This window comes from Aythya marila, assembly GCF_965140915.1.
Source record: "Aythya marila genome assembly, chromosome: 7".
Lineage (NCBI taxonomy): Eukaryota > Metazoa > Chordata > Aves > Anseriformes > Anatidae > Aythya > Aythya marila.
Genome location: NC_139048.1, coordinates 29507771 through 29524537, shown reverse-complemented (window position 1 = coordinate 29524537; position 16767 = coordinate 29507771). Strand labels below are relative to the sequence as shown.

The window sequence follows — 16767 nt, the reverse complement described above, 5'->3', positions numbered from 1 at the left end:
TTCCCTTTGGGCCTGCCTCTCCCTGAATGCACACATTGCCGTCATCACCATCATGGGGATGGTGGTGAGGAAAGATGAATTTCGCTCAAGAGGCACAGCCGAGCCACACACCTGTTTCAGCAGCAGCGACCTCAATGAGACGGGGCCCTTTTTGTCCTGACTGTGCCACTGTGACAAGCCAGAGAGAAGCCCGATGGTGTGCGGGACCCTCGTCTGAATGCAGGATTGGCTAGCCAAGGGCCGTGGAGCCGCTCCCCGTTCCACCGCGGCCGTGCCCGGGGGCGGGCGGCCGGGAGGTAGCGCCGCGGCGCCCTTCCGAGCCCGCTCCTCCTCCGCTCCCCGCCACGTCGGTGGCTGCGGCGGGAGGAGGAGGAGGAGGAGGAGACGGAGGAGGTCTGAGGGGGAGAGGGGCCGGCCTGGGGCCGTGCTACGTGTCGCGGGAGCCCTTATAGCGCGCTGCCGCCGGGCCGGCTCTGCCTGCCCGCCCGCCCGCCACCATGTCGAGCAGCCAGCAGACGGTAGGGCCGCGCTCTGACGGGGCGGAGGACGGGCCAGGGAGGCGGCGGGGCCCCGGCGAGGCCAGGCGAGGAGGAGGAGGAAGAGGAAGAACAAGAAGAAGAAGAAGGGGGGGGAGGGGGGAGAAGGAGGAGGAGGAGGAGGCAGGGCCGCCGTCCCGCTCCGGTGCTTCGGATGCCGCCGGCCTCCCGAAGCTACTGAGGCAGCCGCCGGCTTTCGGCGCTGTCAGTTGTCCGGGGACGGGGTGGGGGTGAGAAGAAGAAAAAGAAGAAGAAAAGTTTACAAATTCTGACAGGCAGGGCAGCGCTCAGTCAGAAATGGGAATTGCGGGCAGCGTCGCTCTCACCCGCCGTTTCGGGACGCGAGGTGCCGGTCCCGCTGGCTGCTAGCAGCAGTGCGGGCATCCCGGCCGCAAGCCTGGGGCTTTTTTGGTGGATTATCTCTTTTTGCCTTGCTGCAAGGTTTTCAGGTGGTTTAGTGCGCTCAGAGCGTGTCCGCACGGGCGTGCAACCCAAGCGGCGCTTCACGAAGCGCACCCCTGTAGCATCCTGAAAAGCTGTGCTGTAGGGGTTGCGCTGGGGAGGTGTGACGTCTGGGCTCTGCACTGGAGGATTTTTTTTCGTTCTTGTGACAGGAGAGAGGTATTGCTGAACTTCCAGAATAATCCCTCTGCACTACCTCCACCCTGGGTGGAAAAATGACCTTTATAAGCAAGATTGTGGCTGATCTTTGTACCCTAGCTGTCAAAACAGATGCTAGCTGTTGACAGCTGAAAGGGTATTTTCATGTGCTTGTCTGCCAAGCTATGCAGCAGAGTAAGATCTCGCTAATTATAAGAGTTTTCAGTTGTTACAACGAAACCAAGGTATTATCCCATTAGTGATCGTGGTCTGTGGCCAGGACAGTGTGGTGCTGTGCAAAGCAAGGCTGCAGATCTTGCTCCCCATGTGGACTTGTCATCCCCTTGCTTTCAGCCATCTCAAGTTACTTGGAGGCACAGGACAAGGCACTGCCTTTGATAAGGCTCCTGTCGTCCGTGTGAGAGCGAGGGAAAGAGCTGTGCTAGCGTGCGGTTATTTGCATGTGCATGAGGCATCTTGGACTCAGTCTCGGTGAAATTTACATGGTATGGGGCAGGAAGGTTGACGCATCTGTGGTTTATCAGAGATTTTGCCTAAAAAAAAGAGCAGGCATCTGTGGTTTATTAGAGATTTTGCCTAAAAAAAAAAGAGCAGGCAAGAGCATTATGTGCACCTGCAGCTAGTCGCCTCGCTATTGTAGCTCAGAGGAGTTTGAGCGTAGTAGTGAATTTTTCATGACAACTTTTGTAAGCAGGACAGACAAGACAGGTCTGATTGGAAAAGGAAGGTGAGAAGCAAACACTAATTCACTCTTCCAAGATCCCTTTCAGTACAGCAGCTGGTCCTTTTTCTGCACCTTCCTTAATCCCCTTTTTTTCTTTCCTCCAGCAACATGAATCCTTTTTCCTAATAAAATCCTAGTTTCTACCACTTCTTTATGGTGTGGGTGATGCAGTAATCTTCCTTCTGCAGGCAACGTTTTGTGAGACTTTTCAGATGTACTTGTGGAGGAGAATGGATGTTTCCAGCATTATTCACTACCTGAGAATATGTCAAAAATTGATTTTGTAGGTGACACTGATTAGTTGCCCACTTTCAAAAGGTGCAGTAGTACTAGCTGTTACAAGGTGAGCTAACTGTTATTTGGCTGTACTTCTGATTTTGCACGCTGAGTATTCATAAACCTAAGATTTAAAACCCAGCTTCACCCTGTGTGCTGCCTGGAGTTTGAGGATAGTTTGAGGATATTTTCACCTAACGCTCATTTATTAATGCAAGCTTACGGTAAGGTGCAAAGAAAAGGTGCAAAGAAACTTAAAATTTTTGACCTCGGTGTGCGGTGCCCTTAAAAATCAGCAAGGCCCCCTAATTCAGATTAAGACCTGGGAGTTTATATGTGGGAATCTTCTGTTCTGATAAACACTGAAATGCTCCCTTGGTTTCTGCCTGTGACATTACAAGAGGCATGAAGTCCTCTCTGTGCCTGGCGTTCTCCTTCAGTTCAAAGACCTTATTGACAGCAGAAAGTAGTTACTTCTGACCACTTTCAGAACTGACTTTTTGGGAGAAGAATGGTCTTTAATGATGACTTTAATGCTCCTTACATAAGCCTCCTGTGTGCCTGTATGGTGAAATCTTACTCTCAGGAGTAAGTACACCTTAAAGTAATTGCAGTGAGTAACATGAAGCTGTGGGACTGCCCTTGTTTATTATGAGGGCTGTTGCACAGTGAAGCATTCATGGCTGAGTAGTTCTTTCAGTCCCATCGAAAGAGCAGCTTGTTCTCTGTACACCTGTGGTGCTGCTGGTATTTTTTCCATTTGCTGCCTCTCTGCACCGAGCAGTGTTTTTACAACAACCAGAAGGATACAGACAGTGCAGTGTGCCATGGAGAGGCAGACCAAGCCCGTCGACTTGGCAGTGTCCCTAAAGGACTGTCCCCTTGCCAGGGTGACCAGCTGCACGGCTTGCATCTATGCCCTTGCTCCTGTAACAAAGCATGGGTGTGTGGAAGATGCCACTCAGAATACCTCGCAAAACTGAGGTGTTTGTTTAGCTTGAGAGAGACCCAGCTGAACTCATTCCAGCTTGTCCGGGAGGTGGGAGAGCTGGGAGGAAGACGGACATCCTCCCTGCTGACTGTGGCGAGTTTCTCTCCTTGGATGTTCTCACAGAACCTTAGGGGAGAATGGACCCTGGTAGTGAAACTGCCTTCCTAGGGTAAGTGTTGCAGCTTTGTCACCTGTTGGATCCATGATGCTGTCTCCAGGAAGCAGAGCAATGCAGCATGTGGCATCCCTCTGTTTCACAGAGGATGCTCTTTTCAGTAGCTTTGGGTAGGTCCCAAAGCTGTAACTTCCCGAGGTTTGGTTTTGCTCGTGCAGGGCTTGCATGTGCGTGATCACAAGTTACAGATCCTTATTTAAAGGTAAATTAACATATAAAAAGATTTTTATTATTTAAAAAAAAAAGAAAGAAGGAAAAAAAACACCATTAGGTGACACCACTGAGGAAATATGAAGAAATATGAAATGACACCACTGAGGAAATATGAAGAAATATGAAGGTTAGTTTCTTTGCCTAGAAACTATTGTCACGTTGAAAAACCTGCAGCCACAGGGCAGAGTTCAGATGAAGTGTGATATCGGAAGCCATGCTGTAATGTTTGTACAGTCTTATCATTTTGATTGTGAACGAATGTAAAACAAAAAGTAGGAGGAGTTTATAAAAAAAACAATAAATCCTAGATTCATCTGCTTGCATGCTTTTTTTTTTTTTTTTTTTTTTTTTACTATTGCCTTGAATATAAAGAAAAAGACTGAAACATCTTGAAACATCTTTAAGGATGCTGATGTTCAAAACAGTGCTGGATTGCTCATCACAGTGGCGCTTGAACAGGCAGTAGGCAGCAAAATGCTGATTTTAGTGAATTGACATGGCTTAGTCTTGGTTGTGTCTGTCAAGACTGTGTTTCTAGTGTTTCACCAGATGATTTGGTTTACAGGTGTGATGTGTTTTCTGAAACACAGTCCCTTACTCATTGCACTGTGATAGTAAACAGTGATTGTTCTCTAATTGCTCATCACATGCTTAGTTTTTCTGATACTCCTTGTATTATTTTCTGTCACTTTTTGCTTTATCTCTTTCTCTCTTTTCTTTGAAGATCAAGGAGAGGTCATTAGATGAACTGTCTCAATATGCTCTTTATCAATTTCTGTTGTTTCCAGTAGCTCTTACTGTTTTTCTCCCTCTTTCTTTTGAAGTCCTTTGCTATTAAAAAGTTACCTTTCTGGTCTGTTCCCCTTGCCTTGCTGTTTCATTAACTTGTGCTGTTTTTCAGGGCTGCCAGCATACCAGCTGCTTGTTTATGAACTGCACTAGGTCTTGTGAAAGCAGGGTTGTTCGTTTTGGGGAATTTCATGGAGGAAAGGACAGAAAAAGTTGCAGTCTCCTAAGTATGAACAGCTCTTTCTTTCAGTGGTTTGGGGAGGTTGAGTCACCCAGGGGATGGGGAACAAAATAGTCAGTGTGGTCCAGCTCCAGGAGCTGTGTGCCGGGATCTTCGGTTTTGGGAAGCCTTGTCTTATGTCCCTGATGGTGCCATGGCCACAGGAGCAGTGGGCTATGTTTTTCAGGAGCTCACAGGGACAAGTGGCCAGGGCATGTGTGTTCAGCCATTACATCCCTGGGGCCAGAGCTGATCCCTGCTGGCATGCTCTGAAGTCAGTCTTTTGTGTTCCCAGTGGGGCTTCAGGCTCTTTGGGACTTCTGTCCATCTCACAGGGGCTGGGGGTGTTAGGATCAGTGCAGCTGAGCATTGCTTGCTGGTGGGGTTAGCAGAGCTGCAGGTGTGACCTGGGACAGTGGCTAAGCCCCAGGATCAGCACCTAAATCCATCTCCTAGCTGGAAAAGAGATGGTCAAAGCACTGTGAATCAGCACAGTGTTTCCTCTCCTGCTGTGGATCAATGGCATCTGGCCTTTTCTGTTCCTCGGGTGGCACCGGTTAAGTCTCGGAGAGGTTGCCTGCTAAAACCTTTATCTTGCACACGTATTTCCATCTGTATGCTTCTTGTGCAGCTCCTGCAAGGGATTTTAGGCAATACAGTGAACGATTTTGAAGACCCCAAGCTATCCAGACATGTGCACTGCAGATGCAAGTTAGATTTAGGCCACAATGATTTTGTTTTTCTTGAGGGTTTTCAGAAGTACTGGCATACTTGCATTTATTACTGGGCTGATGTTGATCCTGGAGGGTGTCTTTAAAATAGCTTTTCAAAAAGGAAAGACCTTTTCTATCTGAAATTAGGTATTTTGGATAAACATGCAGCTGTACATGCCCACAAAAGATAAGGAGTGTTTAGGGCCCATGTTAATACTTCTTGCTCTGCCTTGAACTTGTACTTTGATCACAGTGCTCATGTGCTTTGGTACTTTAAAGTTCTTTAAGAGAAATGGCATGTAATTCAGGTCATTATGTTACTTTACTGTTACTGTGAGTATGGTGACTAATGATTACTTCAGATTTAGCTCTGAATCACAGCTGTGGGAAGTGAGAAATAGTTCCTTAATTGCCTCACAGCTTAGTCATTTCTAAATGAAAATTTACTCGGAGTGTATCATTAACAAAAGGAGGGATGCAAAAAAAAAAAAAAAAAGGCTGGTCAAAGCATTCAGTGTAGATGTGTGTCACAAAATTAGGATGCTGGAAAATTAGGATTTGCTTGGAGGGCTGGTAGCACTGCCTCTCATCTCCTCATGGAGCGGTCCTTGTGTGTTTGCTTACAGCTTGGCTGAGTTACAGCTGTTCGTGTTAAGAGTTTTATCTGCTGAGTGGGTGCCAAAATGTGTTGGCCTGGTTGGAGAACAGAGCTTGACAAAGAAGACAATTTGAGTAGTTTTTTGTTTGTTTGTTTTTTGTGGCTCTTTTTTAGATGCAGTGCTTTGGAGTTGAGATTTTTTTGCCACACACTTGCTAGACTGTTCATCTTTGGAAAATGACCATTTGTGCTTACATTTCCCAGACTTTCTGACCTCGAGATTTTCACAGAGTCTCTGGCATAACAAAATGTTTTATTCGACAGCAAAACAATTTTCATCTTTGCATTGTGGCACAAAAAAAGAGTTTTGGGTGGGAGGCCATTTTTCAGGCCTGCCCAGCCCTTTTGATGGGAAGATCATCATCTTGTGAGCCCGAGGGGGTTGGAAGAGATGCAAACCTCATTTAAGGGAAGTGAGTGTGGCGGTGGGAATGGGGTTGCACACCAGGAACCTAGGGTGTGATGCTGGACAAGTCATATCAGCCATGGCCAGGGCAGCTGACTGCATCTGCCTCCGCCTGAGGCTGGTCTGAGGCCTCTGGGATGGGTGGAAGACACATCGAGCTCTTGGAGGTGCAGCCTGGAGTCCAGGGCTGCTGCTCTTCAAATGTGTACCATTTTTATATTGTGGGAGCTTGAGGCTTCGTCTACTGTTTGTGTGTTCTTTTGCTGTAAAACTGTGAATCAGAGAGATGCTGGGAGTTTCCAAGAAGTTTTCTGAGGTGCCAGGTGATAGTGGTCCCCAAGGAGGATGTGTGACTGTCCATCAGCCAGCTGAGTGGTGTGCAGTGACTAAGACCTGTGCTATACTTGGTTGCATTCAGCTCGCTCAAGGACCTACCAGTCCTTGATGGGCCTAATAGTCCTTTATTCCTGCCATGAACGCATCTGATGACTTTTTTTACAGCCAACATACGTACTGGTGGTCTGGATTTGTCGAACTAATGTCTTGAGCTCTCAGGAGAAATGAGCTTGATGAAGCGACGTGTTGCTCTGCCGCGTTGACTCACAGTGCTCGCTCAGTGAGCCAGTGACCAGTGTCAGTTCTGAACAGCAGAGCTCCTATTTTTGATTGTGTGTCTTGTAGCAGAATGTTAGGTCAGCTGCTGATCTCCTGAGGCTGTATTGCTGGTTATGCTTTGTGTGGTATTTGATGCAGGAATCCTAGCTGCCTATCTTGCTTGTTTTTAGGGATAGGGGTGGCTGCCTTGCCATGGTAAGAGGTAGGATGTATGCAGTGGCTTTACTGTAAAAAGCCACAACCTGTTAAATTCCTGAATCTCATATTCGGGAGGGAAAAATTTATAATAATTCTCTGGAAATTTTTATATATCAAATTTAGTGTGTAATCTAAATATGTACCATTATTGTACTTTCCTTGAGGGACTGCTGTCCCGTCTCCCATTTCCATGATTTGCCACTTTCCTGTGGAAGCTGCCGCGGAAGCTTGTCCTGCTCTCTGTCACTTTTCCTGGCCGGGCACCGCTGCTCAGTGCTGCTGGGGCATCATTTCCCCGCTGATGCCATCAGGGCACGTGGAGCAGCCCAGCTGGCTGCCCCCTCCGCACCTTCACAGCTCATCACCTACCTGCTGGCTGCATAATTCCATTCTCCACAGTTTTCTCAGCCATTGAATGGACAGCCTTGATGGATCTTTGTGGGCGTCCAATCAGAAAACTACAGTGAGAATATGATTTGGGTTCCCTTGATCTGCTGGAGAACCACGTTTTTTGTTGTCCGTGATCCCACAGGACTGTTCCTGTCTTCACATTGCACAAAGCAGCCTTGTAACACACCTGGGCATGAAGGCAAAGCATTTCTCATTCTGCAATGTAAAACCTAGTATTTGCAAAGTCAGTGTGAGCCAAACTGTTGAAATGAGTTCATTTAGGGGATGTAATTTAGCAGAACTGCTCTGAATACTAACAAAAAAAAAGAAAAGGGTGGTGGAGGGGGGGGAGGAAGGAACCATAGGAGAATTTCTTCTTGTTACTTTTGTCAGCAGCAGACAAGATGCTTCTGTTGTCAAATATTTGCTTCCTGTCTGGATGTCCCTTGTAATTTTTGGAAAGGAGACAGGATTTTTTTTTTTATCACATCTGTCCTGGCCTTGCAAATTTTTCCTGGCAATATATGAGCACAGGACAATTCAGTAATTTTTCTGGGTTGAGGAAATTAGAGTAGTGACATCATCTGTCGAGAAATAATTAAAAAAAAATAATAATAATAATAAAAAAAATAATAATAATAAAAAAAAAAGGAAAGTAAACCCCTGATTTGGGTGACTTCGGAAAGATGACTTTTAATGCCCAATCTGCTGCTTTCCAGTCAGAATGTCTTGAAATCAGTATTTGATTTGCAAGGTGACAGGAACGTGAGCTTGTATGTTGAGCCTTATTTTTTTCCCCTCGGGGTTGTATAAAACTTGATTGTGGCAACCCCAAACACTCACATTTATACCAAACGAAAACTATTTTAGCAGCACTCAAAATCAGGGTCTTGCTAAGAGCTCAAAAATTCCTGTGGGTTAAGGAGAAAGCACTTTGGCTAACGCCACCTTGACAAATGTGTTAGCAGTATTTGGCGTTTCAAACCCTCTGTCTGCAAGCTGAAAGCCTGCTTGTTTCAGGTAGCTAGGATGTCTGCTAGTCTCCTTAAGACCTTCTGTGTTATGCTCCTGGCAGGGAAAATGGGCTGATGTAGTGGTGCCAAAAGGAACAAGCGGCAGTAGCTGACTGTGCCGAGGACCGCGTGTGGTCTGCTTTGGTTTATGAGTGAGCTGAATGCAGAAGGGAGCCCAGCTCAGCAGCCTACCTGGTGTGAACAAATGCTGGCAAGCCCAGCGGGATATTTAGCACCCCTTTGCTGCATTATTCAACTAAATCTCAAAAAAAAAGTTATATATATATATATATGTATATATATGTATATATATGTGTGTATATATATATATATATATGCGCTATTTTTAACATTTTTATTTTATCATTGCCTGAAGCGAGTGAGCCATCCTACATGTCCCCTAGCTCTTCAGGTGGTGCTGTGTTAGGTGGCCCAAATGTGCAGGGAAGAGGGAGACAGTGGGGGGACAGGAAGATGGGTGGCATGGAGATGCGTTGGGTGCTTGAGAAGCTCCAGCCCTCCTTCCCTGCACCTGCTGGCCCTGCTCCACTCTGTGGTGATGGGATCCTGTGGCCTGAAACAGACGGAAATTTCCATAGTAACTCCAGCCCTCTGGGGTTTTTCCCTGGGAAAGGAGAGAGCTGATTTTGAAACCCTTACCACCTTAGCCCTTTTCAGTGAACTACGATGATGTTTGGGAAAAGTCTGTAGGTAGTGTTACAAGAGCTACATCATGACTTCAGAGACTCCCGAGGTTTCTCCGTTGTGCTTGATTATGAGTATATGAGCCAGCCTTCCCCAAGCAAAACCCCCAGTTCTCACTCTGTTATGGATGGTTTTTCTCTGATGGTGGTGATGGATGCTTTCTCTCCTCAATGATGCCCTTTTGCAAGAGCAGCAGCAGGAATTGCCCTCACAGAAGAATTTTTATTTTTATTTTTTTTTTAAGAAAAAGTTCCATAACTTAATTTTTACCAACTAATGAGAAAAAAAGATTTTTTTTTTTAATGCAGTGGCAGGATTTGAGAAGTAATTTTATACAACAAGATCAGTCTCTGTAGGTTTAAACAAGCATTTGACTTCAAACATGAAAGCTGGCTTGATCATTTTATCACTTCAGAAGTCAGTTGTATCATTTTTCAATATGATTGGCTCAAAATGTTTTTGGAAGCCTATCCTTGTTGTTGCTGTTTTTTGTTGTTTTTTGTTTTTTGTTTTTTTTTTCCTTTTGGAGAGTTTTCCAGGCTGAAGTACCAAAATAGGGCATGTATTAAACACTTAACTGGAGAAGTGAATCATCATCCTAATGATGTGAGTCCTGTAAGTAGAAATGATGCTGGGGGAGCCCCCGGAGGTGCTGCCAGACGTCACCCGCCTCCATGTGAGGCCAGTCCATGATGCTGTTCCTCCATCAGTGCGGTCCTTGGGCTGGTGTGCGGTATGTTGGAGGGAGCTGCTCCCCGGAGTCCCCCCAGCAGCTGCAGGGATGCTGGCCAAAGAAATGGGCAGCTGGGGCCAGAGGCGCGTCCTAAGGTCCAGAGTTGGTACCTATTTGAATGGCTAATGAAAGACGGATGGCAAATCGTCTGTGTAGTTCCCATTTATTGTTCGTCTAGTACATTTTCTATTAATCGTGCAGTTTTTCTGCTTCTAACAGATGTCAGACAAGGTTGGGAGAGGCCCCCAGATATGGTGCATTCAGCACAGCACTGTTGGGTAAGAGAAGATGCTGCCTGATAACACCTCATGTGGGCAGTCACATGCATCCTTTGGTTTATCTGGGCACGTGCCACTGCTCCCTTTCACAGCCAACACTTGAGGAGAGCTGAGGTGACTTTTCTAGATGCTACGAGTTGAGAAGTGGCACCTCTCAGAGCAGGGGACACTGATGGCTCCTGACTTCTGTCAGGTCTGTGCTGTGGTGGGCTCTCTGGTCTCGAGCCACATCTCTTTATTTCAGAGGAGAACCAAGGCAGGTTGTTCCACCTACAACCTGCTTTCACCAACCAGGGGAGCATCATGTCCTGCTAGGGCCAAGAAACCTCATTTCTTTTGGAAGCCAGGTCAGGAGAGACATGATCTGAAAGACTCCTGTGATCAGAGAGATCTGATCTGAAAGATACCTATGATCTTACACTGGCCCAGGCTGCCCAGAGAAGCTGTGGATGCCCCACCCCTGGAAGTGCTCAAGCCCTGGCTAGATGGGGTTTGGGACAGCCTAGGCTGGTAGGAGGTGTCCCTGGAAGTGGAAGGTTGGAATGGGATGGTCTTTAAGGTCACTCCCAACCCAAACCATTCTGTGATGCTATGATGCTGCAATCTTGGTGCTTCCCAGTTTGTCAACCTCATGGAAAGGTTCAGTAGGGCAGAAGGTGAAAAGCAGAGCCCACTGCAGCCTTGGCAGAAGGTCTGGAATCACATATTAAATTGTCCCCTGTCCTGGATGAGGTGAGCCAGAGTGGGTGGTCTGGGCACTAAGCTAGTGTAGACGTGGCCAGACTCAGAATTTCTGCAAGAAATGCTTGCCAGTGTCTCTGAATTGTTCCTGCCCCCATGGGGCCCAGCGTTCAGGTGTGCTGCAGGGCTGATCAGAAGCCCTGATCTCTTTTAGATGTATTTTAAGGTCTTTGTACACAGGCTTGGTCTGTTTGATTTACGATGACGAGATTAATAACACGAGAAGAAAATTAGCAGACCAAACCTGGTCTTACGAAACCTTATCTCTGCCTGCTAACAGCCTTACCATGTACGTTCCTTCTAGATGAAATCTCTCTGACACTTGCTCTCAGCCTGTCAATGCTTATTTCTGGTGCTGCTGTGGCTTCTCTCTGCTTGCTTTCAGATCTGACTTCCTGAGCTGCTGGATGACGATGTGGGGGTTTTGCTGAGCAGCCCCCAGCGAAGCTTCCCAGCCACCAGCGAAGCCTCCCACTGCCCTGTTCCTCTTATTTTCTGTGCAGCTGGTAACAAGGGTCGGAGTCAGTGTGAGTCCCACTGTTCAGACACATGACTCTGGGAAAATCTGCCTCTTTAGCAGTGAGATTTCTAAGGGTGTAGGAGCAAAACTGGAAGGATCTGGAACCAGCAGGTATGAGAGATCTGGAAGTGCTGCTGGGTTGCAAAAATGCAATCGATGATGCTTTGCCAAGCTCCAAAAGATGCTGGTGTGAACAAAAAAACCGGCTCCAAGATGCATGCACTGTGCAAATTTACAGCAGTGTGTACTTTTAACATAATAATCTCATTATGTCAGCCATGTAGGAATGTGTAAACACCTGCATCTTCCTGAGGCACAGACATTATCGTATTCCTGGTCATGCAGAGTAGACCCAGCAGATTAATGCTCTGCAAAGCCACTTTGTGAGGAAATAAGCATGCTGTGGGAGTTCCTGCTGATGCAGGGGGCAGAAGGGTGTAGGAAAGAGCTTTGGAACTTGCAGGTTTCATTTCTCCACACAGAAATATCTGCCTCTTCTGCTGGGGTTTGCAAACTGCAAAATACCTGCTCCATGTGCTGGGGCACTGGAGGGCTGTGTGATTGCCACTCAGGCTTCGTGCTGTGTCTGGGATGGCTTCGCTGCAGCACTGAGTCACGGTGCACTGTTGAGAGGAGTGAGTTTGGGCACCCACACACAGCGCCAGACCGGTGCCAGGCCTTAGCCAAAGGTAAAGCAGCAGGAAAGCACCATGGTGTCTTGGGCCCAGGGGCTGTTTTGGTGTCTGTTGCCTTCCACATGTGCTCGTTTAATCCTGCTTCAGAAGTCTGAACCCCTAGGAACAAGAAAAAATGAAACCACAGTGGTGCCATCTCGTATTTGCAAGTTCCACATGCTCAAAAAGACTTTTGACATCCCCCCTGCAAATCAAACAAACAAACAAAAAAAAAAATAACAACACCCTGAAACCAAACATCGAACTATTTATCTTTGCCTTCTGTTTTAGGAGTCATGAGGCTGTGTTCAGCTCAGTTATGCTTTCCCAGTGGGACCCAGAGAGGTTTTGTTTGGGGTTGCTGGCACAGCAGTATGGTTTTGAGGAAGGGGTGGCACGTTGCGATGCTTGCAGAAGGGCTGCAAGACTTGAAGGGTGCTGCTGATGTGCACTGGCGTCTGTGTTTCAGACAGCATCTCACCTGCCTAGGTCCATAGCAGGCTCTTTCTTTGCCCTGTACTCGCATGGCAAGAGGTGAGGTGATGCTGGTAAGAGCACCCTGCTGGTGGAGGACGGAGGCTTGTTGCAGCAGGACATGATTTGGCATGGGTACGTCACTGCAGGAGCACACGGGTGTTCTTGTCAAGGGAGATGCCAGCAGTGTCCTTCATCCCGTGAGCTTGGATGAGCTGCTTGCAAAGAAGGAAAAAGGAGTAGGACTTCAACCTGCAGAGGATCAACTCAGGAAACACCCAAATAATTTATTTTTATCCACTGAAATGGCCGTGGGAGGGGGAAGCAGCATCAGGGACCTACTCTGCTGAGAGCAGCAATGAAAAGGGGACCTGTTATATTAAGCTGTTTTGGACCTGGGTATCTGTTCAGCATGCCCACAAGCGATTGCAACTGGAAAATTTCACCTCTTGTTTGCAGGCATAAAAAGAGGCTATTTTTGGAGTTTTTAGCTAAACTGGAATTGAAATTGAGCATGACATTCTGAGTATATATGATACATCTCTGTGGTGGGAGCTTGACCTCTGCTAGGATGCTGGCCTCTCTGAAAGGGATAATACTGAAGAGAGAAGATGCAAGGAGGGTGCTCTTTCTCTTTTGTTACAGAGTAATTGTCACCCAGATTTCTGTGCAGGCACAGCCCTCTGGTGCATACAAAATACCAAGCCTCCAATGAACGCTCACACCTTTGCTGCATCATATTAATTAATGGCCCAGAAAACACAGGAAAACAAAAGGCTCTTTTGCAGACAATTGTAGAAGTTTTTCTCTCTCATTCCTCCATTCCTTTTTGCTTGTTGAAGAAAATCTCAGGCATATAAGATGTGATGGCTTCCCTGCTGTGACTTCAGACATAGAAATATTTCCATGGGATGATGTACGTTATGAGAAAGCCTGGGTCCCTTGCTGCACTGACAGTATGGAAGGGATGAACCTGCAGTTCAGATGCAGATTGCGGCTGAGGAGAGAATGTTTCCATGCCAGCTTCTGCTGGGACTTTCCCTTTTGCTGGCGCAGCTGGAAACGTAACCTTCACAATTATCACGGCTGCCTGAGGCTCTGCAGGCAGTGCGCTTGGTTTTGTGAGACCCGACCGCACCGTGGCAGCGGTGAGGAGGAGCAAAGCCCTGCTGGAGGGGACAGGCTCGCCCAGTTCAGCCCTGCCATGTCACTCATCCTGGCCACAGCCCACACCTGGACTTGGACAGACATAACTTACGCCAGTGGCTTAAAAGCTCACTGGTTTCCCTTGTTTTCTTCCTGATTTCCTATTTTGGTTGTAGTGTTTTCCCGTACAATGAAATTGCCAGTGTTCGCCACGATGGCTTGTGTAGATTTTTGAATGAACTTGCATCTCTTTTGGGTCCTGGCTGAAATTTTCTCACATACGGAGTGCAGCACGGTAACGAAAGCTCTGTTCTGCTCTGTTTCCATTAGGGATCAACCAATGTGGTTTACCAAGCGCACCATGTCAGCAGGAGTAAGAGAGGACAAGTTGTCGGTACCAGGGGTGGATTCCGAGGCTGCACGGTTTGGCTAACAGGTATTTTCATCTGGGCGCGAATGTCTCGCTTCATGTGACAGCTGCTTGCATGAATGAAGGGGATAAGGAGGACAGCTTGGAGGTGGGGTTTTGGGATCTGTGGGAAACACCAGTGTTCCTTGTGAGCTGGGAGTTGCAAAACAATTTTGAGTAGGAAGCAAGGAAACACTGCCGTGTGGTGTTTGTAATGCAAGATGTTCTCCCTGGCAGCTGCTGCCCCTAACTAACGTTGTTATAAATTTCACAGCTGTTACTGGGGCCTCCATTTCCCGGCTCCCTTGATTGAACACATAAAAAGCCCTGTGAGTCACACTTGTTGTCCCAAAGCGTGTGGCTGAAGAAGTCTTGGCTCAAACCCAGGCAGCCCCTGGCAGTGAAACACACCCAGGATCGTCCGGAACGGCACACACAGATTTCCATTCTGGGTCAATGGGAAGTTTGTGGGGGCACTCAGGTTTACTGTGCTTAAAATGACCTTGTGAGCAGCAAAACAAGGTGGTCTCCTTGTCTGGAAAGGAAATACACCCAGACAGTGAGTTGTGCTGAAAGTAATTTCTTGTGCTGCCATCGCAGTTTTCATGTTATTTCTCATTCTGTGTACCTTCTGGTGTGTTGCCTTTCTCTTCTGCTTTGAAAAACCAACTCAGTATTTGAGGACTAGGGACTGCTAAAAATGGCAACAGCATTTATTGTGCTCTGCTGATAATTACATGACAATTTTTTTTGCTACTTTCCATTTTTTTCTTTGCTTGTTAAATACTTACATTTTCTTTGGCTGCCAGACAATGATGCAAGACATGAGTGGAAGGGTTTGTAAAGCCATTCTGATTTGCCTTCATTATCAATTTATGTGTTAGATGTTGGATTAAAACACATCTCTATTTTGTTTTCCTCTTTAATCTCAAGAAGGCCAGCATCTTATCTGTTTTAACATTTCTGAAGCCAAAAATAATTATCCAAGGCAATTTCCTTCTTTCAAGTGTCACTCCAAGCTCCTGCATACAAAAGCTTTGAACTTCTTTGGCTGATGACTACTCTTTTGTGATCTTAGGGAATATGGGCCTGACGAAGAGCAAAGTCAGGACCCTGAACTTCCAAAGAGCAAACTTCAAGCTATTTAAAGACCTGGGGTATGAGATCCCCTGGAACACTGTCCTCAGGGACAAAGGAGCTGAACAGAGCTGGAGACTCTTTGAGCATAAGAACTCGCCATCTTCCTAGGTAAGAAAGCAGGCAGGGAGGGCAGACAACCAGGATGGCTGAGCAAGGACCTGCTGGTCAAATTGAAGCTGAAGAAGGAAACACACAGGCAGTGGAAGCAGGGACACGTGGCCTGGGAATAGTACAGGGGTGCCTCCCAGATGTGCAGGGATGGTATCAGGAAAGCCAAGGCACAGATGGAACTGAGCTTGGCAAGGGATGCAAAGACTAACAGGAAGGGATTCTGTAGGTACATTGCTCAAAAGAGAAAGGCCAAGGAGAGTGAGGATTGGTAGTGACAGACACTGAGAAGGCTGAGGTACTCAGCAATTTCTTCACCTCAGTCTTCACTGTCAGTCAGGCTTCCCAAGTCTCTCATTTCCCTGAACCTGTAGATGGGAGCTGGGGGAGCAAAGTCCACCCCACTGTAAGTGAAGAGCAAGTTCAAGACCACCTGATGAAACTAAACAAGTACAAACAGTCTATGGGGCCTTATGCCATGCATCCCAAGGCCATGAAGGAATTGCCCGATGGAGCTGCCAAGCCTCTCTCCATCATGCTTGAAAATCCTGGTAGTCAGGTGAAATCCCTGGTAAATGAAAAAAGAGAAACATCACTCCCATTTTAAAAAAGCGTAGAAAGGAAGACCCAGGGAACTACAGACTGGTGATCCTCACCTCTGTGCCTGGGAAGATCATGGAAAAGATCTGCCTGGAAGCAATGTCAAGGCACATGTAAGACAAAGAGGTGATCCAAGACAGCCAGCATGGCTTCACCAAGGGCAAATTGTGCCTGCATCAGGAGTGACTGCATCAGTTGACAAGGGAAGACCGACTGATGTCATCTACCTGGCCTTCTGTAAGGCTTTTGACATGGTCCCACATGACATCGTGATCTCCAAATTGGAGAGAGATGGATATGATGGGTGGACCATTCAGTGGATAAGGAGTTGGCTTGAAGGTCACACCCAGAGAGTGGTAGTCAATGGCTCTGTGTCCAGGTGGAGGCCTGTGACAAGTGGTGACTCCCAGGGGTCTGTCCTGTGCTGTTTAACATTTGTATCAATGATATAGATGATGGAATCAAGTGCACCCTCAGCAAGTTTGCAGATGACACCCAGCTGAGTGGTGCAGTTGATACAAAAGAAGGAAGGGATGCCATTCAAAGGGACCTGAACAAGCTTGAGAAGTGGGCCCATGTGAACTGAATGAGGTTCAACAAGTCCAAGTGCAAGGTGCTGCACCTGGGTCGGGGCAATCCTGGACAGGAGGACAGACCGGGAGAAGAACTAATTGAGAGCAGCCCTGTAGAGGAAGAGTTGG

General features: G+C 47.1%; 1 protein-coding gene across 2 annotated transcripts in view; it reads left to right on the top strand.

The window, feature by feature from the left end:
• The first annotated feature begins 364 nt into the window (after positions 1-364).
• The window catches only part of PAPSS2 (3'-phosphoadenosine 5'-phosphosulfate synthase 2), a 32540-nt gene continuing 16137 nt past the window's right edge, over positions 365-16767 (top strand). For both annotated transcript variants that reach the window (XM_082764258.1, XM_082764257.1), the window contains exons 1-2: positions 365-518; positions 14140-14245. In XM_082764258.1, coding sequence (XP_082620384.1) covers positions 498-518; positions 14140-14245 — 127 coding nt within the window. In that variant the 5' untranslated portion in view covers positions 365-497. The remainder of the gene's footprint in view (positions 519-14139; positions 14246-16767) is intronic.